Source organism: Arachis stenosperma, chromosome 10 (assembly GCF_014773155.1).
Source record: "Arachis stenosperma cultivar V10309 chromosome 10, arast.V10309.gnm1.PFL2, whole genome shotgun sequence".
Lineage (NCBI taxonomy): Eukaryota > Viridiplantae > Streptophyta > Magnoliopsida > Fabales > Fabaceae > Arachis > Arachis stenosperma.
The window spans coordinates 73,234,278-73,259,992 of NC_080386.1; the positions used below are offsets into that span (position 1 = coordinate 73,234,278).

General features: G+C 32.4%; 2 protein-coding genes across 3 annotated transcripts; one reads left to right on the forward strand and one right to left on the reverse strand.

The window, feature by feature from the left end:
* Positions 1 to 8,181: 8,181 nt before the first annotated feature.
* LOC130957972 (putative receptor-like protein kinase At3g47110) lies at positions 8,182 to 11,741 on the forward strand. Of its 2 annotated transcripts, XM_057884843.1 has the most exons (3): positions 8,182 to 9,257; positions 9,474 to 10,790; positions 11,118 to 11,741. In XM_057884843.1, the coding sequence occupies exons 1-3, from the start codon at positions 8,210 to 8,212 to the stop codon at positions 11,522 to 11,524; spliced, it is 2,772 nt and encodes a 923-aa protein (XP_057740826.1). In that variant the 5' UTR covers positions 8,182 to 8,209; the 3' UTR covers positions 11,525 to 11,741. The 2 variants fall into 2 exon arrangements, with proteins under 2 accessions (XP_057740826.1, XP_057740825.1); XM_057884842.1 differs by having other exon boundaries at positions 8,182 to 10,790.
* Positions 11,742 to 22,555: 10,814 nt separating this feature from the next.
* Positions 22,556 to 25,514, reverse strand: LOC130955818 (growth-regulating factor 1). Its single transcript, XM_057882794.1, has 4 exons — positions 24,669 to 25,514; positions 24,331 to 24,501; positions 23,801 to 24,239; positions 22,556 to 23,621 (listed from the first exon to the last, which is right to left on the reverse strand). The coding sequence occupies exons 1-4, from the start codon at positions 25,207 to 25,209 to the stop codon at positions 22,874 to 22,876; spliced, it is 1,899 nt and encodes a 632-aa protein (XP_057738777.1). The 5' UTR covers positions 25,210 to 25,514; the 3' UTR covers positions 22,556 to 22,873.
* Positions 25,515 to 25,715: the final 201 nt, after the last annotated feature.

Below are 25,715 nucleotides of genomic sequence, written 5' to 3' on the forward strand. Positions count from 1 at the left end.
AAAAAGAACGGTCAAAGTGAAGAAGTAAAAAAAGACTCTAAGGGTAGGTTTAATATCCAGGAACCACTACAACATTTTGGGTCTATGGCCACAGTTTTTTTGTCACGATAAAAAACCGTGACCATAGAGGGTCTATGGTTTCGGCTTTTTGCCGTGACAAAAAAAAGCTATGGTTACGGTTTTTTAAAAAAAGGTGACCATAGAGTACCTATGGTCACGGTTTTTAAAAAAAGGTGGCCTAAGAGGGTCTATGGTGACGGTTTTTTGGGATGACAAAAAAAGGTCTATAGTCACGATTTTTTAGGGTGACCTAAAATGGTCTATGATCATGGTTTGGGGGTGACCTTAAATGGTCTATGGTCACGGTTTTTCAAAAAAGGAGAACCTAAAAGAGTCTATGGTCACGGTTTTGGGGTGACCTAAAATGGTCTATGGTCACAGTTTTTCACTGTGATCAAAAGACATCTATGGTTACGGTTTTGAGGGGTGACCTAAAAGAGTCTATGGTCACGGTTTTACGAAAAGGTAACCGAAAGGGATCTATGGTCATGGTTTTTTAGAGTGACTTAAAAGGGTTTATGGTTACGATTTTGGAAATGACCTTAAATAGTTTATGATCATGGTTTTTCAAAAAAGGATAACCATAGAGTACGGTTTTTCAAATTTTTTTAACACACACAACAACCCCCCCTCCCCATTCCCTTGTAGCTAGGTCTTAACTTAGGAAAAAATAAAAGAAAGATAACCTTAGCCAAGCCCTCTTTCGTTCTTGCTCCCCATTCGTCGTGCGAAACCTTTGTCATCTTGCTCCCCAAACTGTCACTGCCGCCGTCATCGTGGTCACCCCATCTTCTCAGACATAGAACCAGAACCATTTGCCAGTTATGCAGAACCGGTTGAACGAAGTTGTTGCTCCTTCATCGGTCACCAATTCGTCGCCGCTCCGCCATTCCTCTGTCGCCTCTTTACTGTGTTTCCATTCCATTTTTGCTGCCGTTTATAAGTCTTTTTTTGTGATTTTGAATTTTGAAAAGTAGAGTTCATGTGAGATGTGTGTTGCCTTTTTATTATTATACTGTTATAGATAGAGTACTTAATTTTTTTTTTGGTTTGAAACCTTGAGAATCTCATGTATGCTTGGAATTTTTGCTGCATAACTGATGATTCAATAATGAAGTATTCTAGTTATTGCATTGCATGATTAGTGTTAAAGGAAAACAAGAAAAGAAAAGAACCGTTTAATTGGATTTGGCTCGTGTGTTTGTTAACTGAAATGATGGCAGAATCATGGGAGTTCAATTGAGGGAGACCAAGGTAACCACGTTTTTATGTCGATGTTCAGATCGCAAGACTACTGCTACTGCTATTTCTACTAGTGCTTTCTTTCTCTTTAATATCAGTTTTGAATCAGGATCAGTGTTTTTTCAATGTTGGACCAGGATCAGTGCAAGAAGGATAGAACTAAGACATCTTTTTAACTATTAAAATTACTTTTCAAACCTTATTATTATTCCACAAAAGTTTAGCAGATTTTCCACCAACGACAGCTTACATATATTCTGAGTTTAGACAAATTGATGAGTGGCAACCACAAAAAGTCGTGGTGAATAGTTTCATTGGTAGGTTACACTATTGCTCACTTTCAATTCATATACAGCTTGCATGTTCTTATGGATCAAGCTCAAAATTATCGAAGAAAACAAGAGTTTCCTTTTCATTTATGTTTCAAAATTCAACATGCGTGTATTTAAAAGAACTTTGATGCCATTTCTATCAAGTGTATGTGTATTGATCACATTCATTTTGACTAGCTACACCTCAATGCAATTTCTATATGTTTACTCTAACGAACGGTCTATCCAAGTTCTTGTGTAATGTGTCTCCATTTACAATGTTGACAAAGACGTGTGAACTTTTAGAAAAGTAGTTCTAAACCATAATGTATAATTTATAACCAAAATTTCCTTTTACATCTATTAAAATTCATGGACTTAACATTCAACACATAGATCCTAAGGCAATCCTTTGGTGCTTGATACAGCTCTATGAAGTAGGAAACAATAACAAAATAATAGATCAACCTCTTTATGTAGATGTGTAATAACAGGTTATCTATTCTACATATATATAATAGATTACTGTAGTAGTTAATTATGAAATTTTGATGTTGGCATACCTTCTTTGAATAAGAAACTCATTAATATAGACTTAGGTGTTTTAATTTGTCTCCTCTTTATTTGATTCATGTTATATATTGTTAATTAATTAATGTTGGTTAATTGCTGGTACTGAACAACTGAAGAGAAGAATAACTCTTTGTATAGGTTTTGAACAAGCGAACAATTTCTGTTACATGTATATGTATAAGTTTTGGCTAAGATTTTCTTTTTATGTGGCTCAAAATCCTAGAAAATGCTACTTGCTGTTTAGTGTTTGAACTTGATTGTTCTATTCTTACATGTTTATTTCTTTTACTAGTAGAATAACATAATATGAAAAAAATATTTTTCATAGTAATATGAGATGGGATAAGTCTTATATATATATATATATATACTTTAATTATCTAAATGTAATATTTTAATGTGTTATGTATTTTTTTGTAAACAGATTTTATTTGGTATTACATGTAAACAGATTTTGATGTGTTCTCATATATATATATATATATATATACTTTAATGGATGAATTACACTATATTTCTATTTGTGTTGTTTGGATAAGAAAACATATCTAATTTATAATATAAATTTTATGATCTACATTTCTTGAATTTCTCTAGACTTATTTTGTGATTATCATAAATTTAAGATGCAATTATGCTTTAAAAAAAATAAATCTCATAAAATATAGTAGGTTATGGTCACGGTTTTAAAATAGGGTAACCATAGATAAGTTATGATCACGATTTTAAAGAAGGGTGACCATAGATAAACTAACCGTAACCATAGATAAGCTATGGTCATGGTTTTAAAGGGGGGGGGGTGACCATAGATGTAATCATAGATAAGTTATGGTCACGGTAAAAAACATGACCATAGATAAGGTTATGGTCACAGTTTTAAAAGGGGGTGACCATAGATAAGCTATGGTCACGGTTTTTACAAAAAGGTGACCAACGCCTAAGCTACCATAGTTTATCTATGGTCACCCCTCTTTAAAACTGTGATCATAGTGCAAGCTATGGTCACGGCTTTTACACGTGACCATAGAGTAATCTATAGTCACGGTAAAAAAAACGTAGTCTAAAGTGCCAGAATTTGATCACTGCGACCGTGACTATAGAAACTGTGACCATAGGTAGAAAAATCGTAACCATAAATCTATGGCCACGGTGAAAAAACCATGATTATAGACTTATGGTCACCCTTTTTACTAGTTATAGTGTGACCGTAGACCTTTTTTTTATAGGGAACGAGCACAAAAGCTCAAAACCTCAGATAATAGCCCAGGAATTAGGATTGAGCTGCGAAGGGGCACATCCAGTATGAGTTAACACACTCACTTCGAAGTCAAAAAATGGTAAACAAACCCCAATCCTAGAAAACAAGGTCTCATACATCCATAACCAGTTCGGGACAGTGCCGGCATATTCATTTATGTGGCACAAATGATTCTCAGACCTCAGCACAGAGAAAATATACAAGTTGCTAATATCAGAATAAAAAACAAATTAAGTCTCTCGTAGATTGTCAAATTCTTCTTGCCTAATCGTGGAGGGAGTAGCCTTAATCTCCTCGGACATCCATGAGTAGATATCCACCTCGAGCTCACTAGTCATCCTTTGGATAGGGACACGTCGCTGTCTCGGCAAATTCACAACACAACCACGCTCTCGGATCGTGATAACCTTTTTCCTAGCCATCACCTATAGGGGCACCACCACTACGTCACCACCATTACGTTACCAAAGAACAAAAAGTCCTAGAGCTACAAAATTTATGTCTCACTTAAGTAAGATACAAAACAAGCCTTAAAAACATAAAAATTCTGAAAAATGAGGGTAAGACAAATCATCGATTATTTGAAAAAAAAAACTCAAAACAGTGGTGCCCCAGCTGCATTGAGCCTAATCAAAAGAAATAAACAAAGAAAAATGCAAGAAAAATTTCAAACAATGCCAAAAAAAACATGGAAAATGTGCAAAGAAAAAAATGTGTGAAAGTTTACAAAGAAGGAAAAACCGCAAAGCAAAACACATAAGAATAGAAAGAAACCAAAAAATTCCACTAACCTTGAACAAATGTGTTGGAGTGCTGGTAGAAGAAGTGACGGCGACGAAGAAGGCGATGCAGAAGGGAGACCAGACAAGAGAGAAGTTCATTGGGAGGAAGGAGAGACTGTTCACGTGTGGGAGTAGTTTTGGAAAATGAAAGGTAAAGTGAAAATAAAAGGTTATTTAATTTCAAACTAATGTTGCATTTATTATTGAGAAAGAATTTGAGATTGCGACTGACGATTTGTAAAATAAGAAAATTATAACTGCTTCGAAATTAAAAGAAAATGTTCAGTTTCTTTTAATGAACTCTTCTAAATCCCAATCTAGAGACGGGTCCGACTTTCTGAACTCAGATGCCCCCGACCAAAAAGTCTAGGTCTAAAAATCCGAGTTGGGGGTACTATTCTAGACAAATAAGAATGTAACGGACAAAACAATTAAGTCATAACCGACATTACGAGATAACGACAAGATTACCATAATGGCTGCACTATCAAAGCCTGTAATTGTCGAATTTCGACAATAACGATAGGACATAAAAGTATTAGATGCCAGAAAAACGGCAGCCTTACGAGGCAGAGTTAAAAGGAAAAAGCAACTAAGAAGTAAGGACACGAATAAATTTCTCACTACTTAATACACTATTAACATTAGTATCGGAGTGTCTTATAAGTAGGGATGGCAAGTGGGGAAGCCCGCCGGCGCCCAGTCCTGCCAGAAGCCCGCCCTTTGGCGGGCTGGCCCGCCCCACCCCGCCTAGTGAGGCGGTCCTAGAATCCTAGCCCGCCCCGCCTAACTGCGGGCTGGCGGGCTGGCGGGCTAAGCCCGCCAAAGCTCCTCTTTTTTTTTTTACTATTAACTACTAAGTAATATATATAATTTCACAACCATATTAATAAATTTATAATTTCTAATGGCATAAAAAATTATATTTTTTATATTAACAAACATTAAAGTCTTTGTAATTATAAATATCTAATAAATATAATTATAAACCAAATTTTCATTCAAAATATAAGTATAAATATTCTCTCCAAAGCAAAATAAACATAATCCAAAATATAATTATAAATATTGTCTCTAAAATAACATAAACATAATTCAAAACACTCAATTTTTATCTTCATACTCTTGTAAGTTAGGTTGGAGGAAGTTAGGTTTTGGCAAAAAATTACAAAAATACCCCCTTACTAAAAAAACCTTAGCCCGGCGAGGAAGCCCGTCCCGTCCCGCCAAAGCCCGCCAAACCTCGCGGTTTAAGCGGTGCGGGTTAGGCGGGCTTTTGCTATTTGGCGGTCCCGATTTTCCAGCCCAACCTACCTTTTTTGGCGGGTTACGCGTGCCGACCCGGCAGATTTAGGCCCGTTTGCCACCCCTACTTATAAGTTATCCATCTGACTTGGTTTTATACACATCGAAGTTAAGATCTCTAGTCTTTACCCCTTCAGATCGTAATTTCGCTTCTAACACGGACAGTTATATATGTGAGTAATAACTTTCTTTTAAGAAAAGACACAAAAACAATCCTATATTATTGGCTAGATTTATTGTAATAAAATTTAAATGACCGAATAATATTCTAAATAATTTTATTGTCTAATTAAATAGTATTATTGGTGATCTAATAAGTGGGAAACAACGGAAAAAAATGACTATTTTGATGAGAAAGATAATTTAATTTTTTTTAAATAATTACTTTTTTATAAATAAGATGGTTACTCACGTAATATTTTTATATTAGTTGAATATGTTAAATTATTTAATTATTTTTAATTTTTATTTTTGCCGAAAATGTTAATATAAATATTAAAAGCCCGTTGAGCGAGTCAAGTCACAAGTGCCGTGCTTCATAGGCATGCAATGCTACGAAAAGTTCACTTATGAATATTATAGACTACTAGTCTACTACATCGCTTTCCATTGCACTTTTTTCCAATCTTAACATATATGTGGATAAATTAAATAACGAGACTTATTGGAGGACATGACCAATAAAAATATCGTTAGTACATTAGCAAATGACATCAATTTGGAGACACTAAATAAGGGCATTATTTTTAGGTGAATTTTATTGTATTTTTGTTGCGGTGTTTAAATTATTTAACTTATTTTTTAAAATAAAATATTTAAAATAAAAAATATATTATTTGAAATTTATTAAATATTATTTATTTATTTTTTAATAATTTAGACACTATAATATTTATCTTATAAGATATTTGTGAGTATTAGTAGCTTTAATTAAGTTTGAGAGAATGAAAAGTATTGCACTTTAAAGTTGGTATCTATCAAGAGATTAAATATCTTAGACTGCGTTTATTTTCTCCACAACATATTAAAATTAGAATATTAAAATATAAAATTATATTTAACAGATAAAATATAAATAAAATATTATATTTAGATGTATTAAATAATATATTTTATATTCTAATTAAAAAATTTTATAAAAATACTAACCAAAGATATAATTATTTTTATTTTTATTTTTTTATTGACTTTTTATAATTATATTTTTTATTAAAAAATTAAAAATAAATTAAATTTTTAAAATTTATTTTAATTTATCATTAAATAAAATATAAAAATATTAATTTTTATATTTTTATTTTTTATATTTTATGTTTAGTATCTTATTTTATCGAACCAAACCTAACTTTAGAAATAAACAAAAGTCCAATGTGGTGGTGTGATCATTTTTTCGAAAAATGTTTCTTCTCCGTGTATTATAACTAGTTATGCAATAGACTAATCCACAAGTTTATGTATATCTTGTATCAATTTAGTTTTTATTTAGATTTAGAAAAATAAGAGTGATAAATATTAAGTTTCAAACTAATTTTATAACAACTAAATTAGTTTTTCCTGACATATAACAACTAAATAAGTCACCAAAAACTAATTTAGTTGTTATATGATAGAAACTTCATTTCTAGAAAAATACACGCACAAACAATTTTATAATTGGTTAGATTTGGTAAGATTTATGAAAATGGAAATTGAATAATAAAAATATTTTCTAGTCAATTATGTTGCCAAATTAAATGGTAACGTTGGTGGCTAATAAGTGGAGGAAAATTGAAGGGAATTATATTTTTAACAAGGTAATTTAGTAATTTTAAAATAATTTTTTTACAAATAAAATAGTTATTCACGTGATATTTTTATGTAAAAATAATAATTAAAATATAAATATATTTAATTAAATAATTTAATTAAATATATTAAATTATCTAATAATTCTGAATTATTATCTTTTATGTGAAGATGTGAATATAAACATAAAAGTAAGTTGAATGAGTCAAGTGCCTTGCTGCTTGGACGTATATACTTTGAAGTAGACACTAAGTTCAACAAGACCCCTTGTGAGTATCATGGACCTCTACATCGCTTTTCATTGCACTTTTTTCCATTCTTAAGTCTTAACACAATGTCGACATTCAAGTGTTGGCACTTTGGAAATTAAACAAAGAGACTTATTCTAAAGAAAAAGTATAAAGACATTCTGAATAATATAAACAATAGATATATTAAATATTTAATTCAATAGGTATGTAGATGATTATATTGATTATTCTTATTTGGATAGTTATTTTTTTATTCAATTTACTCATGCACAATTAACAATGGTTAGATGATCAATTTATTAGGTATGCGGATGATTATTCTAATGTTAAAGTTTAGAATATAATTTAGAAGTAGAATGTTTTTTTACTTTATTAAATCAATTCTAAAACTTATTATTTACATTATTTAAAAAAATTATTGTCTGTCTAACAAAATCAGATTCTAAAACATATGCTGAAATGTTGATATGTCTAGCTTTTTGGTTACGTTTATGACTCATTCTCCCTTCCCAAGCAAAAACAACGATATATCAAACAAACGCGTGAAGTAATGCAAGTAAATATTCAGTTATAAATATATGTATGCATATTCATTAAGGAACCATGAGTTCCAACTCAACACATAGTTAAATACTTAAATTCATGACAACAATGTTGTTTCTCCTTTGTTTCCTACTCGTTCATCTTAGAGGCATTGCATGCAACTTTGCCACAGACAAAGAAGCCCTTCTTTCATTCAAATCCCAAGTCATTGACCCCCAAAACACACTCTCAAGCTGGACGACAGACTCCCAGCATTGCAAATGGTACGGTGTGAAGTGCTCCAATATTGGAAGAAGGGTCAAATCTCTGAATCTAAGAGGACTGAGCCTCTCTGGAAAATTACCCTCTCAACTCTCCAAACTCACTTACCTTCACTCACTTGACCTCTCTGCCAACTCATTCCATGGCCAAATTCCACCAGACATTTCTTACCTTTCCCTTCTCAATATCCTTTTCTTATCTTCCAACAACCTCAGCGGCACAATTCCACCGCAGTTGGGACAACTCAAACGTTTACATAGCTTGGATTTGTCTGTGAATAATCTCACCGGTGAAATCCCTTCAACGTTGTGCAATCTCTCATCTCTTAAGTATCTTGCCATTGCAAGGAATCACTTGTCAGGTGAAATTCCAACTCAAATAGGAAACCTTGGCAATCTTTCGCAGCTTCAAATATCGGAAAACGATCTCAGCGGCCAACTTCCCTCTTCACTTTTCCACATCTCTCAGTTAACATACTTGTCTGTCACAAGCAACAATCTCTCAGGAAAGTTGCCAGCTTCTTTAGGATTTTCACTTCCAAATATAAAGAATCTCTCCCTTGCAACAAATAGGTTTGAAGGGCCGATTCCTCATTTCATATCCAATTCTTCACAACTTGAGCACCTTGATCTTTCTAACAACTTCTTTCATGGGAACTTGCCTTTGTTCAACAACTTTGAAAATCTTGTATACCTTGCTCTTGGAAACAATTCTCTCTCTTCCACCACTTCCTTGAATTCTCAGTTCTTTGATTCCCTCACAAACTCAACTAAGCTTCAATTTCTCATACTCTATCACAACAATTTGGCTGGAGAACTTCCAAGTTCTATTCAAAATTTGTCTACCAAACTATATTGGTTCTGTGTAGCTGATAATTTTCTCACTGGTAAGATTCCTCAAGGATGGAAGAAACTTCAAAATCTTGAGTTTTTATCTTTTGAATCCAACCATTTCTCTGGTGAGTTGCCATCAGAGATCGGATCTCTAAGTAATCTGGTGGAACTTACAATAGATGACAATGTATTGTCAGGGGAAATACCAGATATTTTTGGGAATCTCACTTCTCTGTCTTTTATTTCAATGGCATACAACCAATTCACAGGTAGAATTCACCAAAGTATAGGACAATGCAAGGGACTAAACTCTCTTTATATTGGAATGAATAAGCTTGGTGGAACTATACCAAAGGAGATTTTTGACCTTCCTGGCTTAGTACACTTATCCGTTGGAGGAAACTCATTGCATGGATCAATTTCATCTGGCGTGAGTACCATGAAACAGCTTGAGACATTTGATGTCTCCAACAACCATTTTTCAGGTTCCATTCCTTCTGAAATAGGAGAATGTTCTACCTTGAAGATACTTGAGATGGGGAGAAACAATTTCAGTGGCTTAATCCCAAGTACTCTAGGGAGTTTAGCATCCTTGGAGACTTTGAATCTTTCATCAAATAACCTCAGTGGCATTATTCCTGAAAGTTTGGAGAAGCTGCAGGATCTAAATACATTAAATTTGTCTTTCAACCATTTGGAAGGACAAGTTCCCATGAAAGGTGTTTTCATGAACCTTAGCCGGGTTGATCTCCATGCAAATGACATGCTTTGTAGCATTGACATGGAAATTGCAAGGAAGTTGGGGATACTTTTATGTCATGTAGGCAAAAAGAAGAGACATATTTTACTCCCTATCATTCTTGCAGTTATAGGTGCTACTATTCTTCTCATTTCAATGCTTTCTCTATTGTGGATAGTAATATTCAAAAGGAGGAGAAGTAGAGAGAGCAATGTCAATTCAACATCTGCTCTAGTGATGGGGTTACCCCAAAGTATGTCATACAATGAGATACGGATTGCCACAGAGAATTTCGCAGCTGAAAATTTGATCGGAAAAGGAGCATTTGGATCTGTTTACAAGGGCGAGTTCACCCTAGACACCGGTGAAACCACCACCTTTGCTGTTAAAGTGTTGGACATGCAACAAAGCAAGGCTTGTAAGAGTTTCAATGCAGAATGTGAAGCTTTGAAGAATGCAAGGCACCGGAACCTAGTGAAGGTTATTACTTCTTGTTCCAGTCTTGATTCTAAGGGAGAGGATTTCAAGGCACTTGTTATGCAGTTTATGGCAAGTGGAAACTTGGACATGTGGTTACACCCAAATGATGATGAGTCAGGATCATCTCTTTCTTTGTTGCAAAGATTGAACATCGCCATTGATGTTGCTTCAGCTATGGACTATTTACACCATGATTGTGACCCACCAATAGTCCACTGTGATATGAAGCCAATGAATGTTCTTCTAGATGACAACATGGTTGCACATGTTGGAGACTTTGGATTGGCAAGGCTTCTTCCTGAAAATGCAACACAGAAAGAAAGTGGCACACTTGGACTTAAGGGATCAATAGGCTACATTGCACCAGGTACAAAATATTGCTTTCATAAACCATATTAATCTTTATCATGTATTGGTAGTATAAAAGTTTTATAATCTATTATATTTATTAATCCCAACAAGCTATAGCTCAAACGGCATAATCTCTTTATATTCATTTAGAGGTTGTGGGTTCGAGTCTTCTTATCGTTAGTAACATGTTATTTTTTCCTTCTCTTTCTCTTTTTATTTATTTCTCCCATTTTTTCACTCATTCTATCTCTCTTAAAAAATTTATATTTGCGTCATGTTATTATGGATAAAAATACTAGTTTATTCTAATATTGGGGTTATATCTATCTATATATAATTTCAGAATACGGGGAAGGAGGGAAGGTTTCAACAAGTGGAGATGTGTACAGCTTTGGGATCTTAGTGCTGGAGATGTTCATAGGAAAAAGGCCAACTGATGAAATGTTCAAAGAAGGGTTATGCCTAAACAAATTTGCCTCAGCAATGGATGATCATGAGAATAAAGTAATAATGAAGGTTGGTGATGGAAGGTTTCTTACAAATGAGAGTAGTGAATATTCAACACAAAGCTATAGCATTGAGGTAGATAACCATAGTGTGCATCATTGGAGGCGCAAAGCAGAAGAATGTGTAGATGCAGTGATAAGAGTAGGGTTGTCATGTACAGCTCAACAACCTAAAGATCGTTGCACCATGAGAGACACCTCAATTAAGTTGCAAGCAATTAGAAAGTCTATGTTGGCCTTGTGAATTTGATATTGATATGATTTCATGCTCAAATTATTATGATTATTTAAATTAAATTAAATAATATTTTATTTTAACACCAATGAATGAAAGAAAAATCGCAAAGAATTATAGTTTATTTTACCTATGTAATTTTTTTCCGTAATCATCTGGTATATATATAGCTTGTGCGCAAATTCGCAAACCAAGTATCTATAAGGATTATTTTTTATTTATAGTATCTTATACTCTATTTTTTTTTTTTTACGGAAATAAACTAAACAAAGAAAACAAAACAAACAAAACAAAAGAACTGTTTAAATAGAGGAATAATTCAGTTTAAGACTACTTTAAAATTCCTCCCAAGGTGAAGGAAGCTCCACATGAGAAAGTTGTAACTTCATCGCCATCTTTGCCATAGTATCTGCCACCGTGTTTGCATCTCTCATAATCAAACGAAAGTCAACACGCCAATTCTAATGCATGATATTTCTTATTTTGAGCACCAATAGATCAATAAACCCAAAACCATAAGATTAAATGTTTCCACACAATCCGTTTCACAAATAACATCCAGTTGACCCACATCCCAAGCTAAGAGATATCCTCTCCAAATAACAAACAATTTTTCTTGAAAAATACTATTACTCTCAATCATTTATAAACACCCCATTTGCCAACTCCCATTACAATCTCTAATAACACAAGCAAAAGTAACACTATCACCCGAACCAAAATAACTAACATCACAATTAATCTTAAAAGTACCAATGGATGGAGGATTTCAAAAACCATTTAGAGTAGAGGGAAGGGACATACGTTGTAATTCAAAAATATTCCTAAACTCTTTTTCTGAAGTTAATGCCAGACAAATCACTTTTTCCGGAGGCCAAGTTTCATGAGAATTAAAGATGTCATTGTTCCTTTCTCGCCATATCCACCAAAGTCTCAAAAAGAACTTGAACGGATGATCTCTGTTATGATACAAGAACTAGTTCTTCAAATCCAAAGGATGACAAGAAATATCCAACCTATGCCAGACAAGTTGAGCTTTTGGACAATCCCGAATACAATGTAAAACCGATTTCTAGCTAGAAAGACATCTTGGATATCTATCCGATGACGATATTTCTCTTCTAAAGTGAAAACTTGCAGCAGGAAGAGCCTTCTTAAGACACAACCAAGCCAAAAACTTGTGCTTTTCTGAAACAAGTTGACACAAAGCCAAAGCCAATTCTCCCACTCCTCCCAAATATACAGATGCTTACACAACCACAAGTAACCATTGCGTGAGTCATAGACTTTGACAGCAAACCCACAACAATACCAATTCATTTCCGGACTTGCTTGTTCATCTTATATTCTATTTAGTTTGTGAATGCTTTTTCTTACAGTAACCGTGATTTATTATTTAAATTGAGATGGATCTTTAACAAAAAATTTTAATGATATAGAATTGAATTGACTTCCATAAAAAATTAAATTCCATTTAAAATTTAATGGGATTCTAGTATTTAAAATGAATTAATAAAATTATAGAATTAAATTTAATTTTAGTGATTAAAATGTTTATCATATGAATTAAAATTTTATAATAAATAATTTTTTTATTAATATAACATCATATTTAAATAATAAATATATTTATTAAATCATATAAAATAATTAAAATACATCTAAAAATATTAAATTTAAAAAATATTATTATTAATTAAAAAAATTAATTGATTCTTCATGGTTGATTCTAACGACAAACCAGCAAAAAAAAAACAAATATGAACTATCAAGAACCAACTTGTTGAGTGGTCTAATGACATAGCAAGTAAAAAAAAAGGCTAGTTATTAATAGTACATTATAGCAATTAATTCATGTGATTAAAATGGAACAAAATTATGCCACTTTTTGTTAGTATCATGATTGACACAACTTCACTTGAAATGTTCAGACGTATTGACAAATGTTTGATGTCATTAATCAAAGTTAAACACTTAAAATCTATTCGTGTGTGTATTTTTTTAGATTTATATAGTAGACCTTTTAAAAAAAGTATATATTATATTAAGTAAATTGAAAGAAAGGAAAAAAGAAATGAAAGTGGTGAGAGAAGAGAGAGTGTGTTGAAAGGTGGGACACATAGAAAGAAAGTGAGTAAGAAAAGTTAATAAGAAATTAGATTCAAAGAATATTTTAGTCATTTTAAATTTTAAGTGAAATTCTAATGGAATAAAATTTTAAATCGAACCTATTTGATTTAGAATTGAAATTGAGAGAAAATAAAGAAATAAATTAAATTCCATATAAACTAATTTAATTATTTTTATTTCAAACGCTAGAATTAAATTCAATTCTTAGGAATTAAATTTCAAGAAGTTTCCAAACACCCTCTAAACATCAAGAAAGCATAAGGATGATCTAGCATGTCAAAAACTAAAATAAACTACAAGAGGCTGGCTATTATGAAAACTCTCCTCCCTCCCCTCTTTTTTTCAAACTTTATTTTGTATGTAACATTAAGCTAATTTCAATTTAACTAAATCTTTTAATATTATAAAAAAAATAAAGTATATTTTTAATCCTTAATATTTATTAAAAATTTTAAAAATATTTTTAAATTTTAATTTATTTTAATTTATTTTTTAACTTTTCGATTTGTATCCATTTTTTTCCTTCTTATAAATTTTTTTATAATTAATTTTTTTTTCAATTATACTCTTCTCCTACACCATCATCATCACACTTCTTTCACTCTCTCTCTTTCTCTCTAACATTTCACCATTACCGAACACACCGTCCTCACAATTGCCACCCACTTAAATTTCTACAATAATAAAAGACATTTTCTGTAATTCTACTATTGTTGTTGTCGAACCGTTCCAAGATATATCGTCGGTGACTTTTCTTTGGCGAGATCTGAAATCTACGATATCAATAGAGGCATATCTCATCAATTCAGTCAATTTTCAATACTTTCAACAATATATCACAACTTAATAATCGTAGAATAGAATATTCATTAAAATAGAAAATTATATCTGTATTTTACTAACTAATTAATCAATTTAACTCTCCAAATTAAAATTAACTAACAGAAATTAGAGGCAATAGACGTGGTCACTGAAATGTCAAGCTCATCGAAAAGAAGAAAAATAATGTTGCTCTATTCTAATTTTGTGTTTAAGAGTGAGTGAGACACAGGGAGAGTGGGTTAGGGAGAGAAGAAGAGGGAAAAGAAGAAAAGAAAAGGGAGAGGAGCCGTGACGACATTGAGTGATTGCCCGTGAACAAAGAAAAAGGGAGAGAGATGGTTTCGGTGGTGTTGGATTTGTGCGAAGAAAAAAAAGAGTGGTGGTCATTGAGAATGGAGCTCGACGGAGATGGTGGTAGAGAGAGAGAGAGAGAGAGATGATGATGATGATGATGATGATGATGATGATGATGATGATGATGATGATGATGATAGGGGATAGGGATAGGAGAGAGTATAATTGAAAAAAAATATTAATTATTAAAAAATTAACAGCAAGAGTAAAATTAATACAAATAAAAAATTTGAGGGATAAAATTAAAATAAATTAAAATTTATGGATATTTTTAAAATTTTTAGTAAACATCAGGGACAAAAAGTATATTTTGCCCTATAAATAAATATGTTCTGAACATCTTAGCTCCAGAAAATAAGGGAGAACTCGAGGTCCCTATTCTCTCAACACTACATATTGTTTTCTTGTAAAATTTTTAAATGATGGGTAATGACTCCGCGCTAACTCACTTCTTTGATAGAGGTATCCTATGTTACGTTTGTTTACATGCACGGGATACTAAGATAGGGATACAGAGACACAAAATCATGTTTGACAGATGAGACATAAACAAATACATTGTATCTAGAGAAACTGAATTAGTGTATTTTGTATTCATCCTTACAGGAAAGACACAAAGACACTAACAAGAGATAACTTATTTTTCATTTTTTCTTTCAATTATTATTGTTAATGTTTCATAATTATTTTTTTATTATTATATTTTTTGTTCTAAATTTTTTGAATAAAAAAATAAGAATAAATTAGATTTTCATAATTTTGTGTCTCTATTTTTTGTGTATTATTCTTATTATCTTATCTTTTCCTGTTCTCAAAACTAAACGTAGCCTTAGGGACACTAAACTTCATTTTTGTTTTTGTTCCACATAAATTCAAGTTTTCGTAAAATTTATTACGAATTTTTAAAGCTGTTGCATTGTTGCTAAAATCAAATTAGGAAAAAAAAATCAATAAGGCAATCCTTATTTAAAAATTCACACTAAATTCTAAATCAAAATTCTCTCAAAATCTATACTATTATACTAGACACATCTACCTTTCATCAGCATTTAGTCTTATGTAATTTTGATCCCTATGAAACCATTTATAAATTTTAGAAGTTAACTATCCACTTATCACATTCTGTAAAAAATCAGTTTTGACAATCATATTTCCAAAATTTACCATAGTTTACATAGTTAATGAAATGCTCCACAACTTCTTGCTCTAATACTAGACATCTCCCATCTTCACCTCGGACTTTATCCCATGTGATTTTGCTTATTGGGGAATCAATTACATATATTTAAAGGAAGTTGCTATTCGATTTTGATAAGAATTAAGAAAATCTGATTGATAGCTGAATTTAAAACCTACATAACCAATTAACCAATAACTTAAAACCTATCAAATCTGAACCAAAATACAATAGACACATCTAATTTTCATTAGAATAAAATCCCATCCTCTTCCAAACATGGTATGAAATCTAAGTTCTACGTAAATTGTATATCTATCAATAAGTAAAATATGAGTCTATAATAATTTACATTCTAAGTATCCATATAACACAACTAAAAAAAAGAATTCAAAAAATAATTCTCCATACAACGAAATAATATGTAATGTCACATTCATAGCCAAACTAAAATGTCATAAATTTTCATTAGAACAAGTCATGGTAGATTGTAGGAAGAAACTTAATATTAACATCACTAAATTACTACAAGTATTACAAAGGAACTACATAGAAAAATAAAATTTACATGTTAAGTGAAGAGAAACTTGCAAATATTTCTAACGAAAAGTAATAGGTATCCTTGTTAATATATGCAGCAAAAAATAAATCTTCAACCACATGGTAAAGAAACTAAATCCATATATATAATCGTTAGTATAAATCTATTGCAACAAGCATTGGCAAATTCATCAAATTCACTTAAAAAACCCACAATATATGTATAAATGTACACTACCATATGAGCCAATGTCAAAAAGAAATAATAATAACAAAAAATGTTATAAAAAATGCTAAATCAGATTCTAACCTAGATCTAGCGGAGGACGACAAACCTGGCACCAGACAAAGCGTGCTGGACGAGGGAAAGAAGCTGCTGACGCAAACAACGATGCTAGCCGACAGTGAGAAGAGCGGCGGCTGCAACGGAGGCTAGGGTTTGCTACTGTGGCTGCAATGAAAATGTCGCGGTGAATGGGAGGTGCACAGAAAGGAGGGAGGCCTCGTCGTCGGTGGCGGCGGTGGGGCTGACAACGCGGCGAGTCTCAAAGGCGACTAGAGAGCGAAAGGGAGAAGACAGGTTACAAAGAGTAGTTTCGAATTGAAAAGGGAGACGATTTGTGCTTTGAATTTTAGGACTCATTACCGTTAGATCTATCAGCGGATAAATCCGTTGATAACTCATTGCGAGTGACCAAAACGTAGCGTTTTACTAAAATGAGTTTGCCGGAGAATTGTTCTGATGATAAATCCCACGCTACATTTCGCGCTTATTTCTCCTGTTTATTTTTCCTCCTAGTATTACCAACGAATTTATCGTCGGAATCAAGAATTCATCGATAACGATTTGACCAAATAAATTTCACATCAAAACCATCAGTAAATCTGGCGGTAATCATCGTTTTTCTTGTAGTGCAATTAAATAGATTTACATCATGTGATCTAAATAGAATTTATAGCTAATGCAACATGGTTTATATATATTTCTATAATTAGTACATACTATACATCTATATTATTATTATTATTATTATTATTATTATTATTATTATACGTAAATTATGTATAAATTTTTTATTTTTATTTTTATTTATGTTAAATTTTATTTAGATAACAAAAATTAAATTTTAAATTTTAATTTATCAAAAATATATTCAACATGCAATCTGTTGCAAGCTACAACGGATTACGTCACCAACTTCATTTATAATCAACAGTATCCTATAGTGGTTTCTACACTTCAGTTCTTTGCATAATCCTCCTTAAGCTGCAACGGTTTACGTTTATCAGTGTTCAAACATAATCCGTGACAGAGCATGGCAGTTTATATGAAAATTTTAAAAGTTCTGTCGCTTGTAGCGGTTTACATAAATTACAGTTAGGACCAAAATGTAAATTGTTTGAGAATGTTGCATTTGTGTAATTGAGTTCTGATGGTCGTAAAACCAACTCGACAAGTGCACCGAATCATATCAAGTAATACCACGGTGAGTGGATATTATTCTCATGAGAATCAATGGACCGAGCAAGCAACAATTAATTGATTACTTCTAATTAGACAAATCAAAAATAGAGGAATGAGAATTGAACGTTGAACAGAGGCAAATAAATAGCAAAGCTGTGAATGAAAACAATGATGATAAGAATGTTAAGATTTCAAAAATGTTCACTCTCTAGAAAACAATTCTTGTGTTAATTTATTTGAGGTTTACAGAAACCAATTCACGACAAATCATATATAATTTAGGGTAAATCACTATATTAAATCAAGAGAAGAAAAAATTTACACAAATAAGCCAAATGAAAATCTACTTCATGAATCTACCAATAGCCATTTTTATACAGTTCGAATCTACTCAATTCGAACTCCATTTACATATAATTCGAATCAGGATGATTCGAATTACACCTTGATTTATTAAAAAAATTTATTAAAAAAATAATTTAAAAATTAAAAAATATATATTTTATTTCATGCATTAAAAAAAACTAACAAAATATTTAATTACGAGACTTCTTTAAAATATTAATGAGTTATCAATTCGAATTCCATACAATACACTTTTGTCCATTTTTAATAGCTCATAAATATTTTTTAATAAATTTTTTAATGAATTTATTTAAATTATACTACAAAAAATATTTTATTCTATGCAAAACAATTTAAAAAAATGGCTTAAAAAAAATGTTAGGAATATTATAAAAATTTATAATGTTCTAATGACTTAGGTAAATACATGCATGTACTCAAATTTTAAATAAAGTACTCTACATAGTTAATAATAATTTAGAAATTAAAGAAAATATTTTATTCCATACAAAACAATAAAAAATATATTTTATTTATTTTTCCACACATATTTCCTGTCATTATATTGCCATTGGAATCCTCATATATTTCTAATTTTTCAACCTAACCTTCACAAATTCTAACACAATCTTCATATAATTTTACTTGAGATATGTCTCATTTTTTGTGATTTGTATAAGTGAGTCAATATATATAAATGGGTAATAGACGTATCAGTACAAGCTTTATTATTGACTAATGATAACTCTATTTATGTTAATATAGAGAGTAAATCAAATAAATATTTAAATTATTAGTCTCTAAAATTTGAAAAAAAAAATATTTTTCGTTATAAATATGTTTATTATAATTTTTTTTAATTTTTAAAAGCTGTTTTACCAAACACAATTATAGTACTTGTGCTTATTAAAAGCTATTTTTAATGTGATTTTACCAAACGCAAGTGCTGTAGTTTTTAAAAAGTCGTCTTTTAAAAGACAGCTTTCATGAGCTACTCTGAAAAAGTAAAAGTTTTACCAAACCAAGCCTTATTCAAATTATACTGTGAGCAATTCGAATTTTATACAATACTCTTCTGTCCATTCTTGATAGCTCATAAATATTTTTTAATAAATTTATTTAAATTATACCACAAAAAAATATTTTATTGTATGCAAAATAATTTAAAAAATATTTTTAAGCCATTTTTTAAAATTATTTTGCATAGAATAAAATATTTTTTGTAGTATAATTTAAATAAATTCATTAAAAAAATTTATTAGAATTTGTTACGAAGAGGGAGTAATTCAAATCAATATGATTCGAACTTCCCCTTGTCACGTGATGCATATAATTCGAATGGACTAAATTCGAATTATGGCTGTCTAATTCGACCCTACTTGATTTGAACTACTTGTATGCTTGGGTTGGTCATATTCGATCTAGGTTGATTCGAATTATGAAAAAATATAATTCGAATTTAGTTGATTCGAATTATATTATAGTGTATTCTGGTTGATTGATGAATGAGATTCTTGTTTGGCTGATTTGCGTAGTATCAATCTTCCCTTGGCATATATGTGTTTTTTACCCTATAATTTAATTTAAATTTCTTGACAATCCAATTTCTTCTTAATTAACTAACGGTCAATTCCTTGGTCAACTACTTAACAAAAGAGGTTAAGCACAAATCTGATTTAGATTTAAATAAGATTCAAAAGTAATTCTTAGATTAAATTATATGTCACGTATTCAAGCTAATCCTAAACAATTGAAACTTACAAGAAAGTATAATTTTCAAAAGTTTTCTAATCCGAATTTTATGTCACTTATTCAAAACTAGAGATAATTGAAAATTATAAAGTGTCACACACTTTTTGAAACACTATTTTTAATTAAACAAAAAAGTCATGAGAAATAATTTTCAAGGTGATTCCAATATCAAATTTTTTAAAGTAATACTAGAATCCAAAACGGAGTTAGAATTTCCAACAATTCTAATATTTAAGGATGAAGAACAAAAACACAATCATAAAATAGATCAATATATAAACCTCAAACAAAATAAAACACTTAGATTATTAATTCATAAAAATAAACAAAATTCTTAATCTTAACAGAAGAGATTAGTTACTCATGATGCAAAAAAAAAAAAAAAAAAACTAAGATTGTAAAGTAAAATGTATAACACGTGATAAAAAGCCTCCGATGAATTCCTTAGACTTTTTATATTCTAACTTAAACCTATCTTTTAAATTCAAAACAAAATCAAATAGAATCAATTCTAATCAAATCAAATCTTTTTTTAATTAATCTTAAACTAAAAATGATTTTCTTATTCTATTTGAAATTCAAAACTCGGTATAATACTTTGTTGAAATCATGAGTTTGCAACTTGACCTTGGACTTAGAGAATTGGCTTGAGATTTGGGTGGAGTGGTGTTGTACTTGGATGAACACTGAGAGTTGGCCTAAGAAGATGGATGCACGGGCATGTGTGGGCGTGTATGGGCATGCCACATTAGGCTTGGAAGTGGCAAGGAGACTTGCTGGTTTTTGGCCCCGTGTGCCATTCCAAGGAGCAGCGTGACATGCCCTTGAGGAAGCTGGTTGAGGGCGTGATCGAAGGCGTGGTACGCCGGTTTTGAGCGTTGTTTTTATGAGCTCAAAAGTGAGGGTCGTTTGTAGCCTAAACTGAAAGTTCATTATAGACATATGCATATCGTTTCGAAGCTTTGCATATCTCAAGTTATGTTCGTTGGAATATGAAGAGGTCATGACTGACATCATCTACAAATTTTTTTTACACTTCCATGGGACTTGTCTTCAATTCTTGGTTTTCTGGGAGATTGCTTCCTTTTGCATGCTACCTTCCTTGTTTCTTCCAGGAGCTTCTTTGGTTGTCTTTCTCTTCTTTTGTTTTTGCCTAAAATCTTTCGATTTTTTCCTAAGCATATCAAAGCTCAAAACAACTCCAAAAAACATTAATTAAAGCACAAAAATCTCAATTACAATAACAAAATCACTAACTAAAAGCTACCTATGCATCAAGCTCTAATTATTTTAGATGTGTAAATTGTCCTTTATTGGGTGTTGTATTTTGGTGAACAATTTAATGAGGAACAATTTGGATTACAATAACCGGTTAACCAAATTAGGTCTTGATATGCCAAATTAAAATATACCATAAGAAACAAAAAAAAAAAAAAAATACAACTAATCCATACATTAAGTCAGTACATAAAACTAATTTGAAGAATCGCTTTGGAGCCGTATAAATATCTTTAAACCGTATGGTGCATGTATGTCTTATCAAATCTAAGTAATTTGAAGAGCATATATACTTGCCCTACTTACTGTGCTTTCACATGAAAAGCAATTGTACTCCGTACTGATGAAGAAGGATTCTTGTAAGGTAGGAAAATTACAAAGATGGATAACGTAGCTTCCTAACATAACAAGAGTGATCATATGGCACAGGCTTCTACTGTGTTGGAAGCTGAGAATGTTATTGCTGCCATGTGCCTAAGCAATAATAATCATGCACTACTTCAGTGGCTCCCCTTCCACTTCTTTCATGCCTCTCTCTAACGTCTATTCCTTTTCATTTGCAACAGTTTCGTTATTGCACCTAACTGCTGCATCTTTTAGGTTTAAATTTTTATACTATTTGGGCTCCACCAAAGTACGATTCTTGTTGGTTTTGAGTTTTGATCCACCCCGTACAAACAGGAAATTTTTTCAATTTTTAGGGTTCGAATGTTTTCCTGTGAAATTTGGTTGTTAGATACTTCTTTTTCCCATTGAAATTGATATCTTCAATTTTTCAACAATACAACCATTCCATAAGGCTAATTTAAAGTTGTTTAAAATCAGCATGTCTAACATAGAAATGATTTTGAAACATGCTTTACTGTATAAACAGTAAGTATATAGTTAATTATGTTATAAGGATATTTATTTATTTGCACATTTAATTGTATGCTTATTTATTTACTTTGATGTTTATTTAATTTAATATACTACATTTTAAAGTGTTGAAAAAACACATGTAATTTAATCAAAAGCTACGAACACCAATTCTAATATGCAAATAACATAATTGCAAAAATGTAAGTGAAAGTGGAACAACTTGATATGTTGTGGTGGGAGAGAACACAGACATGAGTGGTTGACACAGTCAAAGGTATATTCATGTCTTCTCCAAAAGCTTGGACCAAGGACCACAAATCGAAACAACCGATGAACATTCATTTTCAGTTATAGTACATAACGGGGAAGAGAAATGTAGCAACTTGGAATTTATTAAAGCTGCAAAATAGTCTCTTCACATAAGAACAGGATACACAGGTTTGTGTTCATCACAGTTTTGCTTTTTTACATTAACAAACAGCCCTAAACAAAATAACAGGCTATATAATTCACAAACACAGTTAGCTAAATATGCAAAAGCAAAGGCAAAAGCAAGATCACAAAACAGTGAAAGATAATCAAATTCAACAAAATATAAAAACTAAAGAGGAAAAAGAAGCTAATAACTTTTTTACTACTTCTGATTGAACCTGAGCAAGGCAATTTCAGAATTTGCCCCTGAAGATGGAACCCTTGGGCTGCTATTGCTACTGCTATCAGACAATGAAGCAAGTGTCTTGTGCAATACCCCAGATGGAGATGACACCATTGTCGTGGCCGGAGACGACAGATTCGAATTGGAAGTGGCGGCGGCACCATCATTGGTTGAAGTGACCGTACTTGGCATGAGAACTTCAGCTAGTGGACCACCAGGTGTGGTGGTTGAAGCTACCCAAGGTGGTGGTGTGGGCCAATTTGAGAAGCCAGATTTATTGCCATTGCTTGTGTTGTTCTCTTCTGGCTCTGGCTCTTCCATTAGGCCTAACCCCACTTCTTCATGCATATATCCACCTCCCATTGATAAATCAAGAGAAGAGAGGGACAATTTCTCAATTGATGAAACAGAGTTTTTGTTGTCGGCATCATTAGTTTCTTGATCTGTTGCCGCGTTCGACCAAGCATCGATGAAAACCCTTGGTTTATCAGATTGGAGAGTTTCCATAGGAACCAGAACAGGGTTAAGGAAAGTTGGAGAGCGCTTGTTGTGTTGTTGATCCAATCCAGGGCTATAGACTGGGAATGAGTTCATATATTGAGGCTCAGTGTTACTGCAGGAACTCATAGCATTGAATCCAACTTTGTTGTTGTTCATCAGAGTGTTCCATTCTGAATCCGATGTTCCAAGCGAAATAGGATCTCCATTCAGCATCCAATCCAACCCCCTTCAAGATCATTTTACAAATTGGTCAAGAGGATTATTAGCCTAGCAAACATTTCTATGATAACAGAACAGGAACAAACAGAATATGAAAAAAATTAAATAAAAATGAAGAAAGAGAAGGCCATGAATGAAGACAGAAACATAATAAAAATCCAAACTTGAAAGTTGAAACACACTCACCTGGGCTCCCTACTTGATGGAACAGAACCAGCACCGAAGTTGTGAAGAGAAAGGGAAGAAGCAGATTCAAGGTATGAATGATGATTGGTGGTAGCAGAAGCAAGAAAATGAGGTGAAGAAGGATCTTTCCTTGTAGAGTGGTTAGAGAATGCGACAGTAACAGCAGCACTAGAGGCAGCATAAGGATGAGAATCATGGCGAGCCCTCTTAAGTAGATTGTGTCCATTGTTGTTGTTGTTGTTGTGAAGTTCCACAGGCTTTCTTGAACGGGGACGGCCTCTATGCATATGACGCTCACAGTACTTGTGATTAGGAGCAACCTCTCTTGAACATCTCCATTTCTTACCATCTGTTCTCCTGCACCTATTTGGTTCTGCATCATTATTGTTACTGCTTGAAAGCCTCAGATTGAAACCACCACCACCTCCTCCTCCTTCCACTGCTCCAACAAACAGTAGAATTAGAATACATAAACAGAAACAACATGAAAAGGCACAAACTTTTTGAGTGTCAAAGTGAAATAAGCATACAAGGAGATGAGCGAGAAGCAGCAGCGATAGGCATAAGGAGTAGCTCAGGAGGAACAGGAATAGAAGCCATCATGTACTTGTAAATCATAGCTTGTCTTTCAAGTTCCCTCCATTGCGCACTTGTGAAAGGGAACCTCCCTAAAGATGCCGCCATCATTCCACCACTTGTTCCTAGATTAACACAAGCATGTTTCTCAGAATCTCCGACATAGTAAACAGTACTCTCTCTCTCTCTTCTGACCCTCTTTCACTTTTTTTTTTTTTTTTACCGGTTAAAAAGATGCAATCTTTTTTAATATAAAAATTATTCAGAACCAAACCCACAAAGTAAGAAGAACCTGGCGATTTGAAGGGATAGCGAGTAGTAGTTGTGGTTGTGGTTGTAGTTGTAGTAGCAGAAGAAGGAGAATAATACGGAGAGTGAGAAAAGTGAAAAGGCTGCTGCAAAGGTTGTCTTGTTTCTTCTACAGATGCTGCTGCACCATCATCATCATCATCAACAACAACGGTATTAACACCACTATTAGCAGCTGCAGCGTTGTTTATACTATGATTATGATTAGTAGTTAACAGATGGTGCTGAAGCGTGGGACCATCACCATCACCATCACCACCGAGAGCAGAAGCAGATGAATCACTGTCAAATGGATGGTGGTGATGATTATGATGCACCATCATCATCATCATCATCATCATCCTCGTCTTACTAGGAAATGCTTCAAGATAATTATTATTAATATTAATATTATTATGCTGCTGCTGCTGCTGCACCTGCACCTTGTTACTCACACTACCCAACCCAAGAACATTACTATTACTAGTAGCAGCAGCAACACTATTTTTTTTAGTTTCCTTGAGCGAAACGCCAAATTCACCCATTGCCCTGATGAATTCTCGAATAGAACCCACTTTACCAAAATAGGAAAAGATCACTTTTTTGAAGTAAGGAAGATACTTTGAGTTGAAGTTGAAGTTGAAGTTGAAGTCGAAGAAGGGGGGTTGTGGGTGTGTGCAACAGTAAAATAATAAAAAGTAACAAACGCAAACGTGGAATCTTCTCTCTTGGTGGCGATGCCAGGTGTTTCTCAATGGAGAAAAGAAAGTGAGAGGGTTGATGGGGGATTTATGATCGAGTTATGGGTTGCCGCCATTCTCGCCCTTTGCTTTGCTTCCATGCTTCCAACATTCGCACCTCACGCTATCGGACAAAATAGTGTGAAAGCTTATCCCTTTTTTTTTATTATTTATTTATTTTTATTGTGGTAACGTATCTATCACTTTTGCGTGCACGAAAGAGTACGGCCGTATTTTAAAATCAACTATTAAATTAAAGACTTACATAAATACGTTTAAAATATTTTTTTAAAAAATATTTTTAATTATTA

Bases quoted from the DNA above. Each gene is read 5' to 3' on its own strand.
- LOC130957972 (XM_057884842.1), top strand. From the start codon at position 8,210: ATGACAACAATGTTGTTTCTCCTTTGTTTCCTACTCGTTCATCTTAGA. The intron at 10,791-11,117 runs GTACAAAATATT...ATATAATTTCAG, and splicing joins AATAGGCTACATTGCACCAG to AATACGGGGAAGGAGGGAAG.
- LOC130955818 (XM_057882794.1), bottom strand. From the start codon at position 25,209: ATGGGTGAATTTGGCGTTTCGCTCAAGGAAACTAAAAAAAATAGTGTT. The intron at 24,240-24,330 runs GTATGCTTATTT...TTGTTGGAGCAG, and splicing joins TGCTTCTCGCTCATCTCCTT to TGGAAGGAGGAGGAGGTGGT. The intron at 23,622-23,800 runs GTGAGTGTGTTT...ATGATCTTGAAG, and splicing joins CCATCAAGTAGGGAGCCCAG to GGGGTTGGATTGGATGCTGA.